General features: G+C 38.9%; 1 protein-coding gene across 1 annotated transcript; it reads right to left on the bottom strand.

Annotated features, from left to right (window-relative positions):
* Positions 1-2911: 2911 nt before the first annotated feature.
* ndc80 (NDC80 kinetochore complex component) lies at positions 2912-12055 on the bottom strand. The gene is made up of 17 exons (XM_035907261.2): positions 11917-12055; positions 11358-11456; positions 10921-11004; positions 10451-10577; positions 10085-10257; positions 9825-9927; positions 9583-9669; positions 9287-9380; positions 8693-8793; positions 8451-8595; positions 7978-8183; positions 7580-7729; positions 7336-7425; positions 7129-7221; positions 6744-6874; positions 4983-5085; positions 2912-3681 (listed from the first exon to the last, which is right to left on the bottom strand). Exons 1-17 carry the CDS (start codon positions 11922-11924, stop codon positions 3553-3555), a joined length of 1923 nt encoding a protein of 640 aa, XP_035763154.1. The 5' UTR covers positions 11925-12055; the 3' UTR covers positions 2912-3552.
* Between the last annotated feature and the right edge of the window lie 1916 nt (positions 12056-13971).

Genomic DNA, 13971 nt, shown 5'->3' on the forward strand with positions numbered 1-13971 from the left:
GTCGCTGGAACAGAAATCAAAATGCCAGAGCTAGTCATAATATAGGTCTAAGGAAGACAGATTTCAGCTACAACAATGGTGTTTTGACAGGGAGCAGGGAAAAAGAAAAGAAGGGCGAGTGTGCCTGCGTTTTAAGGCAGAGCATGCTTCTTTCTTTCTTTTCCCCTTTTCTCAGCACCCATTTTCCCACATCTGTAGAACAGATCATACTAGCAGCGGATGGATGAGAGTAACCCCTAATAAGACTCCACATTAACACCTCAGTGCTCTGCTCCATCTCCAAGTCTCTGGTATGATGAATTACCCGCTGGAAGTCTTGTACGACTTGCGAAATAACAACACACACCTTCTATAGGAAACACCAGGATAACCTTTGTATTTCCACACCATCGTATGCAATCCTTCTAACATGTCTCCCAAAATCACAGGCCCTGTGAGCTAGACACAAACACACTCTCACTGAGACAGACAGTGTTGAGCTTTAGCACTCAACCCAGGTTACATTGACTTCCCCTGTGTGAGAGCCAGGGCATACAGTGTATTAAGAATTCATGGGGGATTTGCATCTTTGACTGAAACAATCCACGATAGAAAATAGGTCGACACAGGCTGAGAGCCACAGCCAGTAAAGGAGTAAACATGGATGCACACACATACTCACGAAAGCACCACACAACGCATAAAGAAGCATGAAAACAAACACAGAGCACAGGTTTTTGCAGAGAAAGAAGCACGCAAATTCCCACGCGCCGAGTCATCCCTCCAGGGGTAGAAAGATACACAAGTCATGACATTCATTCTCTCACACATGCTAAGACGGGTCCTGTAAAATGGCTTTTATGGATGCCACCTGTCCGTATGGGATCAGATAAACACGCCGAGGCCTTTCATGTTTAGTTGAATTAAGCCTCTGTGGCTGTTAACTTTCTCTCCGCTACCTCGCCCCACCCAACACACACACACACGCTCAGTTTGGGATTGTTTCTGCAAGCAGTGGAAGTTATCCATCACATTTTTCATTCCCTCTCTCCATGGAGCCCCTCACAATCACCTCATCTCTCCTTATCACATCTGCCAAAACATTTCTCTCACGCTTGTTGTGCTGAAGGTTTTCAAACGTTCCCTTCTACAAAAACCCCACCTCTGACTTTACTGTATTGACACGATGTGGAGTTTCAGGGTTCGGTGTCACCCCAAATTCCGTGGATGATACTTCAGACATCTGTGCTGTTAAAGGGTGGCGAATTTTTTGGGCGATTGCAACAAACCACTGTTTTAATTTCTGATTTTTTTTGCAGATATTTGATAAATTGGTTAAGCTATAATAACTATACTGCAAGGATGTGCAAAACCTAGATGTAAAAGAAAAGCAGGAAACCATTATATCTTAAAGGCTAAACCATTTTTTTTTTTAACTCAAACAATTGAAAAACATATGATATTGAATTAACCAGCTGGTTTAATGAACTAACCATCACTCAGAATTAGAGCAACAAGTCCAAAAGTAAAACACACAGATGTGTGTGTGTTACACCTTTTTTCAGCAGCTACAGAACCATTAAAGCAAAGAAAGAAACCCTAAAGTCAGATTAAACTGCTTTGTTTTTTTGCTGCAATTAAACAATCTCTTAATTTTGGTGCTTGTAATCATTCACTTTTTTACAGTTTTTTTAGTTAGTTAGTTTTTCACTAAGACACCCACAAACCAGGAACAACACATGCAGCTTCGGTTTCACAACAACATGAGAGAACTGGAAAAAGATGTGCTTGTGTGAAATCATAAATCAACACCACCATGTGCAGCAAGGGAGAGTGAATCAGAAAAACAGACATCTTTATTTTAGAAGGATCCTTTGAGTCTATAAACGCTAAAGCTTTGAGACAGTTTGACAAATCCTGGATCGCGAGCGATATTACACCATAGAAAAAGATTTAAAGCTCCTCAGAATGTGTTTTCAAAACCTAAAGTAAACCAGAATCACAGTTTGAAGTATGCAGATTGCCACAGGGTATCTGGATTCAATATCTGGACTAAGTATCGATGCAAAAAAATAAAAAGTAATATTTGGATGCCAAGTATGTAGTTAATTGGAAACAGGTACATTAAGCTATGCTGACCATTTCTGGAGAAAGCAGTGAGAGATATGTACCACTTCCTGTTTGTGTCCTCACTGCCAACTTTGCTTCAGCATTTGCAATAAATGCTTCTGCCAGAAGAGCAGAAAATGTTCACTTCAGAAACAAACGTTTCATTTACTAATGATCCAGTCAGTTTTATGGGCTTTGGCTGATAATGTGGAACCTAAATACATTAATGTGCTCGGTAAAAAATAGAATAAATGAGTCTGACACAAATGGAAACTATTTCTGATGTTTGTCCATTAAGTAATTATTTCCGGACCCGATATCTGACTGGAAATTCACAGCTTTAAAATGTTTGTAAAATAGAAATGCATCCAAATAAACAGAGTATGCATGCTCATTTCCTTATCTTATCCATATTGATTAACCAAAAAATCAATAAAGACTTAACATTACTTATTGTAGTATTGAAGAAATTGCCTTTACACAAAGACAGAGAGAACGCAACAATAAAAATCTGCTGTCAGTGTTTCTGAAGTTCACTAGAATATGGAGGTAATAAATTCAGTTTTTCCACCATTATATAAAATCATTATTATTTTAGTGAGAAGCAACTTGAAACTTTTGAGCAGCTGGTGGTGTGTGCTGCCATCTAGTGGCTTCAATACAACATAACAGTTCTGAGGTACATGATCGCAATGAGGACTAAAATTCTACATGTCGATTACAGATTCAGCACAGGACAAGCGCTACATTTCTTTTCAATTTTCATCTTTTATTATATCAAATAACTTAAGAGCTAAAAGTTTATTTGCAGTATCGCAAATCTATGTAACCCCCCCTTCCCCATCCCAACTATTTAAAAATGTCAATTGTTATTTTAGCTGCTTGTGCGACTCAAGCAGGTTGTCTTTGATAAATTATAGCCAATCATAACACAGGACATTATCTCAATGTGCGAGACCGGAAACAACGCGATGCAGTCACACATTAAGTGAGACAGCTGGTCAGTCTGGAAAGCTGATCAGGCTGTGTTACAAATGAGATGGAAGACATGTTTCTCCTTTTGGTAGGTTCTACGATAATTATCTAAAAATACTCAATTTAAAAAAAAACCCCTCAACAAACAAACAAACTACAATAATAAAAAAGTTGGGGGTTTCAATTAAGCTTTACTGTGTACATAACATTTATATAGAAAGACGGAACACACAAACATATGGAAATACACAAACATGGACAACTACTGAAGAAAAAAAAAAAACAATAACTTGGAATCTTTTTTAATCATTCAGATTTGTAAAAATGTGTTAACCCATTTAATATTCTTTCAAAGTTTGTCAAGTCCAAATGAATAACTCCATTTCTCTGTTGTCCTAAGATCTGAACACTTTGAAAATACAAATAACAGGAAATCCAAACACTTATAATCATCTGAAATCATCTCTGCTTGCCATCTTCATGCCACCTTTATACATTTTTTGCCTTGGACATGAAGTCCTTAAGAGTTTCCTGGAGCTTATGAATGGCAGCCTCGTCTTCTTCAACAGCCTTTGAGCAGATCCGCTGCACTCTGCTGTGCAGATCCTCCAGGCATTTCTGTTGTAGAGGAAGCACAGGAGACAGCGGTGAGGGTACAAAGTAATATGCAGCATAATCATGCTGCGTTTTTACAGATTCACATTAAGGCCTCAGCCATACAGGCCTAGAAACTGGTCGGCGACCCTGGCAACCCCCCGTTGCCATAGAAAAATGTGTTTTCGACAATGCCTGCAAGTGGCTATTTCCAGAAATTGGTTGCAAAGAAGGTGCTGCACTACAAACCTGCTTTTTCCCAGTGGATTGCTGTGACTGCCTGTAGTTTGCATGGAAGATGCTAATTTATACACAAAAACTTGTTATTTATGCTCCAAGCTGTAATAAAACCTAAAAAAAAAAAAGTGATGCAAACTGAAAAATGAAGAATTTAATCTTCAAAGCAAAAGTTGTGCATTACAGCTGAAAGCAACACATTTCTCGATGTGCAGCTTCTTCTACATTCACCATTGCCAGTTTGCACTTTTCAGTTTCATTACAATTTGGCGAATAATTTAAGTGTTTCCACACAAGTCAGCATTTTCTGCTGGGTACCAGGGTGTCACTGACAGATCTCTAGGCTTGTGTGACTGGGACTTGGGACAGCCATTAAACTCCAGCAATCACTGGCAACCTGCTATGGAACACACATTTTCCCTTTCTAGCCACATGTTGCCAGATGTTCACTGACTGGTCTCTCTAGAATTGTGTGACTGGGGTCTACAGCTTTAGACTTCTGCCAGAAATGCACATCCTAACTTGCGTGATAACCGGAAACTTATATACCCACACCTAAACCTTCCACACCATTGCAGGGGTTGAGTTATACGTTGACCCAACATGTAGTTGCATTTTTCAGGAGGTGCACATCAGGTTATGTAGCAGGCTGCAGAGTAGGACTAAAATGGGGTTCCGGTTATGCCGCAAGTTACAATGTAGATCTGATGCAGAAGTATAATTCACGTGTAAGATATAAAAGTATTACAAAAATACAAATTCAGAAACAGATTTAGATAGTTCAGTTATTCTATACAGATTCTTTGTAGTTGTACAAATTTTTTTCTTATGCATTTAGTACAAATCAAATTGAAGTTCAGTATTAGTATTATCCATTGTTATAAATGTAAGGCACAAACACTTTAAGTATAATCTAATCTGTCCTATAGCTGTGATTTTTCTGGGGAAGAACGGCAGGGAAACCTAAAATCATAGTGCTTTTGCCTTTTACTTTGATGTAAAAGGAATGTTTTGTACCGTCAGAAACTCACAGCTTTGTGTAAATTTAAGCTCATGTCCTGAGACAAAGAAAGCTGTAGGAACGTTACCTCTGTAATTGACAAGTGGTTGGCAGCTGTGGTAAAAACAGACGCCAGGTTGTTAGCGACTGTTCGCCTCTCCTCATTGGTCTCCTGCAGCACGAGGTGGTACCTTGTGACAGAAACAAGTCTTAAATCTCATCAACTGGAATAAACAGACACATCATTCACAATAAAGTTCACATTTGTTTCATTAAATGATGATGATGAATCTGTATATACAGGACTACTTGTGATGATTTTGAATATATAGAGATTGAAAATGTGACGTCATTCAGGGGTAAAACAGCAAAGGATTCTGGGAACGAGTGGCAAGCGGTACTAGCGCACGCAGGCTTTCACATGAAAACAGTCACCCAGCCATAAAAAGAAACACATAAAATGGCAAGAAGCTGTTGTATTATTAACTGCAATAGCCGGTCGCATGACAGCCACAGGAAGCCAACAGGTAAAGAGATCGGTTGTTATCGGATTACGTTGTGGAAGAGAAATTGTTTAAGCCATGTTTCCGAAGTAACAAAGAGCCGACGGATGGCCTGGATTTCAGCCATTCGAAGACCAAATATAACATCCCAGAACACTCCAGCTCACATGTTAGTCTGCTCCAAGCATTTCCACAAAGGTCAGTCTTCTGTTGTAGTTATTACGCAATTTATCATAACATAATTGTAGATGTCGGTTACAAATAAGTCTCATATTGATTTGAATTGAATTCGTTGCGCTATGCTGCTTTGTTTACTGTGGCTTTGCAGGCTAATGTTTGTTGTGTTTTGTAGGAAAACCAGCCTACAAAATGCTGGAATGCGATCCAGACTGGGCCCCCTCTATCAACCTGGGTCATACCGAGTGTAAAGCTGCTACCACAGCGAGATTTGATCGGTTAAGAGAGAGAGCGATATCAAAACAGCCACGAAAAGTCCCGCATATATGTGCCGAAGGGTTGTATTGAAGCAATCAAGTGATGAATAACTGTTTTCCAGTATGTTGTTTTGCAATGTTTGTTTGTTTGTTTTTTTTTGCATTGTTGATTTGTTTTTTTTACCAAAGCAGCTAATGGAATACAATTTTGCCTCTTTCTTGTAAGATTCTATAATATAATGAAACAATAATGCCAGTTATAAATAAAGACAATAAATTGAATGAATTACGAAACACTCATTTTATTTCTATTAGATCTGAAAATGTTGTGTAATACTACAACCTGAAATGATAAATAGATTGCATTTGCCTGTACATGAGATAAAGGGAAAAAAAATTAACAACAGCTGTGAAATGGAATAGTCCAAATCACCAAAGTAAACTGGACCTGGGCTTGTTGCAGGGATCTGAAGTTACTAAACATTTTGTGAGTGTATGCACTAAAACTTAGGACCATATAATAATAAATATGTGCGTGATGAAAGTTGGGCAGCACGCTAACGTCTTTACTCCACTCTGTATGCTCGTATGGGTCTGACCCTTTCCCTCCTTTGATTTTTTCCTCACACTTTTTTTTTGCCTTTTCGTCAAGTTTGTCTTTGTACGGACCTGCCGTGTTCTCCATCGTTTTGTACATAACTGTTTTGGGGCCAAATAAAATGCAAGTAGGGATTAAAACCGCAGAATTAATGATTACCGGTGCTGGAAATACTAGCGCTTGATGCAGTGTTTTGATTTTGTTGCCACGGGTACCCACAAAGCAATGCGCGAAAGTCACGTGGTCTGTCAATCTCTATAGCAAGAAGAATCTTGAAGAAATGGAAATATGGTACATATATTGTTGTTGCTTACTGTTGCTGTGCTGCTTTCAGCTGCTGCACAGACTCGTCATAACCATAATTAACTTTCTTCTCAAGAAGTTTACGGTGGTTTTCCACAGACTCCATCTCTGCCGCCCACTCCTGTTCCTCTCGGGCCAGCTCCTATACAAACATACAACATGGCAACATGTTTATGAAAAACTATTGTGCATTTTCTTCTTAGGTTGTTGCCCAGGAGAAGAAAAAATATTTCCTCCCTCTCCTAGGAGAAAGTGTCTTTTTTCCACTATGAATGGGTTTATTAGTTTGAAGCGTTGATAGCTCTTTGGAAGTTACAAAGCTATATGTTATTAACGTGGGTATAATTTTGTTCAGTGGAAACTTTCACTGTCGTGTTGCAGAATACGGGACAATACCTGCTTTTCTCCCTCCAATCGTTCGTCTAGCTTGCGGATCTGCTCTCTCAGCTGTTTCAGATCATTGGTCTTATCCGTGATGATAGAATTTACCTAACAGACAAAAATAACACAAATTATAAATGCTGCCATGCAAACAGGTTAATATGTGACTACTTCACAAATACCAGAAACAGATATGATACAGCACTATCAAATTTTTGTTACCTGTTCACAAGACTCCTCCAAACTGAGTTTCATGTTGGTTAATCGACTGTTCTCCTCCTCAACATCTCCAACCAACTTTCTTAGTTGCATCTGATCAAAACAATTACACAGAAACACCATCATGTAAAGCTACAACCTGAATATGGAAGTATATTTAATTAGTGGGAAGTAAGTTGTGTCTGGTGAATTTCTTAAGATTTGCTCTTGTAAAAAGCTGCGTAAACAGAATATTAACTGGAGTCACCTGTATCTGTGTTTTACACTGAACCATGCTGCCGGCTACGCATTCAAAAGGCCGGATCTCGAAATCGTGACCACAGGCGTTCTCTGCAGAAATAGGTATCAGCTTCAGTTTACGTGCCAGCTTGTGATACTCTGCCAGCTTCAACTCTGCCTGGAACACAGAGGATTGGTGTTGATGGAAAAAAAAAAGGGAGAAAAAAGTAAAAACCACAGATACTGTTTTTAAAATGATGATGAATGTTTGATGTCAACAGTCTACCCAGACTATAAAACGGGTAGAACACTGACACAGATGCACTGAATAATATTTTCCTAAAATGTAAACATTTACTCAAAACCAGCTAACCAAACAGGACTACAGCTGCCCCTCTTTGCACATATACAAGATGTAAATAGTACCTTCTCTTTCACTTTGGCCAGTGCAATCTCTTCATTCCACTTATGCTGCTCAGCATTCTCCAGAGACTTGGTGAGACTGGAGATGGTCTGCTGAAGTTCCCTCTTCTCTCTGTTGATCCTCTCAACATCAGCTGGAGTAAACTTCTGATTTTGCAGGAGGTGCTGCAGTTCATTCCTCTCATGTTTCAGAGTTTCCAGGTGGCTGACTAAAAACAATAACCAAAATTTTTTCACTATATGTTTAATATTCAGGAGTCAGTTACTCCCACTGACCACACCACTCTTATCTTACCTTCAATAACCATCTACCACTTTGAACCTGAATACTGTGCAGTGTTTGCTTAATTTAAGTAACTCTAAAGACAAACATTGTTAAGTTGACTAATCCAGATATAATCGCATAATCACAGAATCCAGTGCTTTCTGCCAAAGACGTGGCTTGCTAACATGGTTAGATCAAATGTGTTATTTACCAGAAGTCTCCAGCTCAGCATTCAGTTCTGAGTCTTTTTTCTCCAGGTTGTCTTTAAAAGAGTCCAAGCTGGCACGATAGCTCTGGAGTTTCTTGAGATCTGCCTGCAGTTTCATCTTTTCCATCCTCTTTGTCATCAGACGGTCCTGCTCAGGAGGAGACAGAACACGTCAACACAACTGGGTACACAATTCATTCCAGCCTAAAGACAAAATACAGGGAAAAAAAGAAAACAATTATTACAGTCTGACTCTCCTTCTCCAGTTTTTCAACCTCATCAGTAAGGATTCTGTGTTTCTCCTCCATCGTGGCCAGCAGGGCCTCGTCAACGTTGTAAAGCTTCTCTGTGAACACAAGCAAACACTATCCTCGTTAAAAGCCTTTCAGACAGCACTTGGTGCAGTGCATTAAAGGAATAACAGGAAAATTAAATCAGACACAGTTTTTGCCTTTTTGTAGGTGCAGTCTAGACAAATGTCACTGAATTAAGAATACCACCTGGGTTAACAGGAAAATCAAGGCCAAATGCTTAGCTAACCTGAGTACTCATGTCCCCCAAGGCAAAGTATATTTTTGTGAAGTTTAAAGAAGATCCATAAAGAGTGGTTAATATAACATTTTTTACCAATTTTCACATCATTTAGTGTGACCTTTATCCAATTTTCACTCAAATAAAAGAGCTCAAGCTATTATTGGTATCGACAAAATCTAAAAAATAATATCTTGACGACTGTGGACACCAGACTGCTAAAAAACAGACAGAAAAACAACCACAGACAATTACATATTCCCTCCTTTTGTACGGAGAATAATTTTACACAGAGATGTTGTTCTTACTTAGTTTAACGAGGAATGCTTCATCTTCTTCCTCAAATGTGTCATCACCTTGCATGAACTTGGAATATGTCTCAGCTGTGTAGTCCAGGAAGAGCTACATATGAAGAAAGAACATTAAGACAAACTTACAATATAATAATCACACTAGCTTTGCTGAACAACACAGACACGACACATGATTGGCTACAAAATGTAGAGTGCCAGTAACTATATAAAGTGGGCTTACACCACTTTCTTAACCTGTCAGTATACATGATTTTATTTTTCATAGTTTTCACACTGTAAAGTTCCTGTACCTTGTTGAACTCAGCACCTTCTTCAATATTTTCGCCTTCATTGAAGTCACTGAACAGCAGCTCCTGTTTGCTCAAACTCCAGTTGATCTGATGCAGAAACACATTAAAAATAAAGAAAACACGCTGACCTTTAGCTTCCACATTTTCTTGTGGGGCATTTTTATATTTAGTGCATGTGAACTTTGTTTTAAACGATAACGGTCCAATGTCCAATCCATTGAAGATTTAATGTCATTTCTCACCTTGACATTATCAATAAGCCACATGAGAGCCCCCAGAGCCTGAGGCCAGGTATGGGGAGCTCCAACAGAATACATGGAACACTTGGAGAGAACGAATGGGTACCTTAAACAAGATGCCAAAACAGAGCAAGTCAGGAAAGTTTCTTAAACTACAGAAAATGAGACAAGATATTTCATAATATATCCTTTAACTATTTCTTTTAAGTGCGGGGAGGGGGTTTAACAACAACAACAACAGCTGTTAACACTACACATTTTACCCCAAGGTTTTAAAGAGAGCAGGAACCTCCTCTTCAACTTTTGAGTTTGGCATCTCAAAGGTTGGGTCTAGCTGGCAGTAGATGAATTCAAACATCTTCACAAACTCCTTGGTGGATGGAGACTGGAGGGTCTTGGATGACAAAGTGCCCGGGTAACCCTGCTCTGTCAAGAACTAGATCATATGAAAGAAATACACTGTTAAATTACAAACAAAAATTTATTCTGCAATCATTTAAGACCCCTTGTGTGGTAAATGTATCCATCAGAGGTATGGTAAAAATGCTAAGCAGGTAAATGAAATAAGGTGTATGTTGCAGTCCCTTATTTCACAGTCCACCTTACACAGACACAGTTTATGTTTTTACCTCGTGCAGCTGCCTGATGCATTGCTGAACATAAGACTTATCGTGTAGAGGTCGAGCATCTTTTATCTTCTCAGTTCCTCCAAACCCCGACATGGTGCTGTTGCGAGGCATGCCGACTCCACTAGTTCTGTTAAAATGTCAAAGAACAGTTTTATTTTTTAATTTACAAAGAGAGTTACAATATATTCACACTTAAATCAAGGCATTGCAGAGAATTGTTGTTGTTTTTTTTTAAAAGAAAAAGCGTAAATATATTTTTTTAAATTTAAGATATGTCAAAGTAATTTTACCCTGAGTGGGTTAATTAACTTAGTCCACTTTTTACTTGTTTCAGGAACGTTTGTAATCTTCATTTTATTTTCAAATTTCTAATATCTAAGCTAATATCTAAGCCCAATCACCTGAGGATTTTACAAAAGTAGTCATTTTGTAGTAACAGTGTAACCGAGTTTTGGAAAATTCAGACATACCTCGGACCAAAGAAACTGGTCCGTCTTTCAGAGGTCCCAGACTGCGGTTTTGGTATGTTGAGCTTTCCAAATGAAGGCTGTTTACTGTGAAAAAAGAAAAAAAAACTTTAAAAACTTGAATGATTAATTTGCTGATACCTAGTGAGCCATCTTTCTTCATGAGTTAATAAATATAACTTCCCCATCCCTGCTTTACCCCATGTATACAATATCATATCATATAAGATTACCCAAACCAATAAGTCCCAGTCTGTCACAACGCATTTCTAAACAGACTGTGTGGTCCAAATTAAGCTATGTTAATTTAATGTTGTGGAGACAACCCCTTATTAAAAGCATTGGGTTACAACAATCAGCTGTTTATCAAATAGATGAGTGAACTAAGTAGTGTAATTGTAGAGCTGAATTTATTACAGGTCACGTTTCTTTAAACAAACCTCTGAGGCGTCGTGTACATCAAGCTCATCCTGTTGCTGTCTTGCACTCGCAGCGACTGCTCCGATGGTCTGCTCCCTTTGACTCGACTCAGCCTTACACTGGAGAAAGTATCACAAAATGGGAAAATGTTTTATGAAAGACACTCTAGTGATTTACAACTGTTCGCCGAGTACACAACACCGCCCATTAAGGAGAGGATGTTGGCCACATTTGTAAATGAATGACAACTCTCCGTTAGGGTTGACATACACTTCAGGAACGTAATGAAGTAGCATTGTTTGCTAACTAGCGCCGTAACTTCTGTAATATTTCAGAGACTCGAAGTTCACTAGACCTAACCCAATACCACGAATAAGTCGTGTTTTACTCGATAAATAGTGTTATAGTTGTGAACATCGTTGAATTAACTGCTGCGACAACGTTTAAACTAACGGTCGCTAACGTCCGCAAACAATGACAAAAAATGAATTTGAACTTCGTTAGCTTAGGTGACCAGAAACATTATATTTTGTCATAATGTTGTTTGACACTTATTTTCTTGGCCAAAGTTTAACTTACCGCTCCATTTTTGTCAGTTGTGTTTACAAAATGAACAAAACTTCCGAGCAGATTTGCCCACCCCGCCAAAAAAACGTACAAATACTGGAGGGTGGTGACATCACAGCAGTACGGAGAGCCATTTAGTCCAAGAATGTCCCGCTCGGATTGATGCCGCGTCTACGGATTCGATCGGATTCAGGAACTCCAGGCCTGTCCTGCAGGTTTTAGATATTTTAGATGTAGACACGCTCAAGGTGACATGCTATAGTTGAAAGTAAGCATCAGAATGGGAAAGAAAGGTGCTTTAAGTGACTCTGAACGGCATGATTGATAGTGCCAGAAAGGGTGCTCCGTGTTTCAGAAACAGCTGATCTGCTGGGATTTTCCCGCAAAACCATCTGTAGGGTTTACAGAGAATGATCCAAAAAGAGAAAATATCCAGTGAGCAGCAGAGAAAATGCCTAGTTCATTTCAGGTCAAAGAATGACCAGACTGCTTCGGCATGATAGGAAGGCAACAGTAACTCATTGCCTCGTTACAAGAAATGTATGCAGAAGAGCAACCTTACCAAGAAGCCACACAAAAACCGGAACTGTTGTGGATCGCGGCAAACGGAACTCAGTTCAACTCAATATTATTTTTTTCTATTTACAAGCTTGTTGGCATAGACAGTCTATACAGCATAGGTTACACACTACAGCAGAAGACAACACCAAATGCCACAGCTATCACTTAAGAACAGGATACTAAGGGGGTTACAGAATTGGACAACAGAAGATTGGAAAGGGCCTAGGCTTCCCATGATGCACCGAGTGTTTCTTCTTTACTCGCTGCATTTCACTTTCTGCGTTTATTTAAAAAACGTAATTAGCTATTATAGATTACAACACGACTTGACTCTCTTCCATAGCGTGCCGTTTCTCTTGTCCCCTCCACTCATCTCCAAGTGGTCTGGCAGACAGCTGCACCTCCTTGAGCCTGGTTCTGCCAAAGGTTCCTTCCCACCATTGCCAAGTGCTTGGGTGGGGTCATCTGATTGTTGAAGTTTTGTCCATGTTATTGTAGGGTACTTTTCTTACATTGAGGTGACTGTTGTGATTTGGCACTATATAGATAAAGTTGGTTGTCAGAATTTCTGATAAAAAAAAACAAACATGAAAGCATGGAGCCGTCCTGTCTTTTATCAAGTGTTCATGATGCTGCTAATGTATTAGTGTATAGTATATTTTCCTGTCACCCTTTGAGCCCGTTTTTACCACCATGGTTTAAACACCACAACCTACATGAGTACCGCTACAGACCATATCCATCCCTTTATGACCAGTTTACCACTTTCAGCAAAATAATGCACCAAGTCACAAACGCAAATCATCTCGAACTGCTTTCTTGAACATGTGTTCATTGCACTCAAATGACCCCCACAGTTAGAAAATCTTAATCCACAGAGTACCTTTGGGATGTGGTGGAATAGTGTATATATGCTTATCAAATGTAAGGACAGCAGCACTCTCATATGCATGTAAAAATGCTTCATTTGTACATGAGGATGAGATCTAAAAAAATATAAGAAAAATATTTATCTCCCAGACTTAATCAAATACAATATTCATATTACTGGATAAGTCCTCTGACAACTTTCGACTCTAATACTTAAGTTGCCTGACAAGTTTGTATAATATGATTCAGCAAAATCAAGAACTATACTATAAATCACCTTATGCACACTTTAGAAAAAACTGTGATAAAATGATCATCCTTTGGACAAAAAACCTATAATCTGACATCATGTAAAGACTCTCAGTCATATCCGTCCAATGTTTTTCTTCACTTTTGCAAGATGAACAGACTGGATCAACAGTTTGAGCAGACAAGTGACAAAGAGAAGTAGAAAATTTATTGCAGTATTTGTTCCACCAAAAGGGTATGAATCCCCTTTCCTCTTATTACTAGGGTGACCTAATACAACAAAATCTACATTTACAAAATATCCTCCTGCAATAGGCCACATATACTGCATGCGTAGTTCGAAATAGAATAAATTATATTCAGAGGACTCTGCCATTGTACAGCATG

The sequence above is a fragment of the Neolamprologus brichardi genome, chromosome 12 (assembly GCF_056152115.1).
Source record: "Neolamprologus brichardi isolate AB-2024 chromosome 12, ASM5615211v1, whole genome shotgun sequence".
Lineage (NCBI taxonomy): Eukaryota > Metazoa > Chordata > Actinopteri > Cichliformes > Cichlidae > Neolamprologus > Neolamprologus brichardi.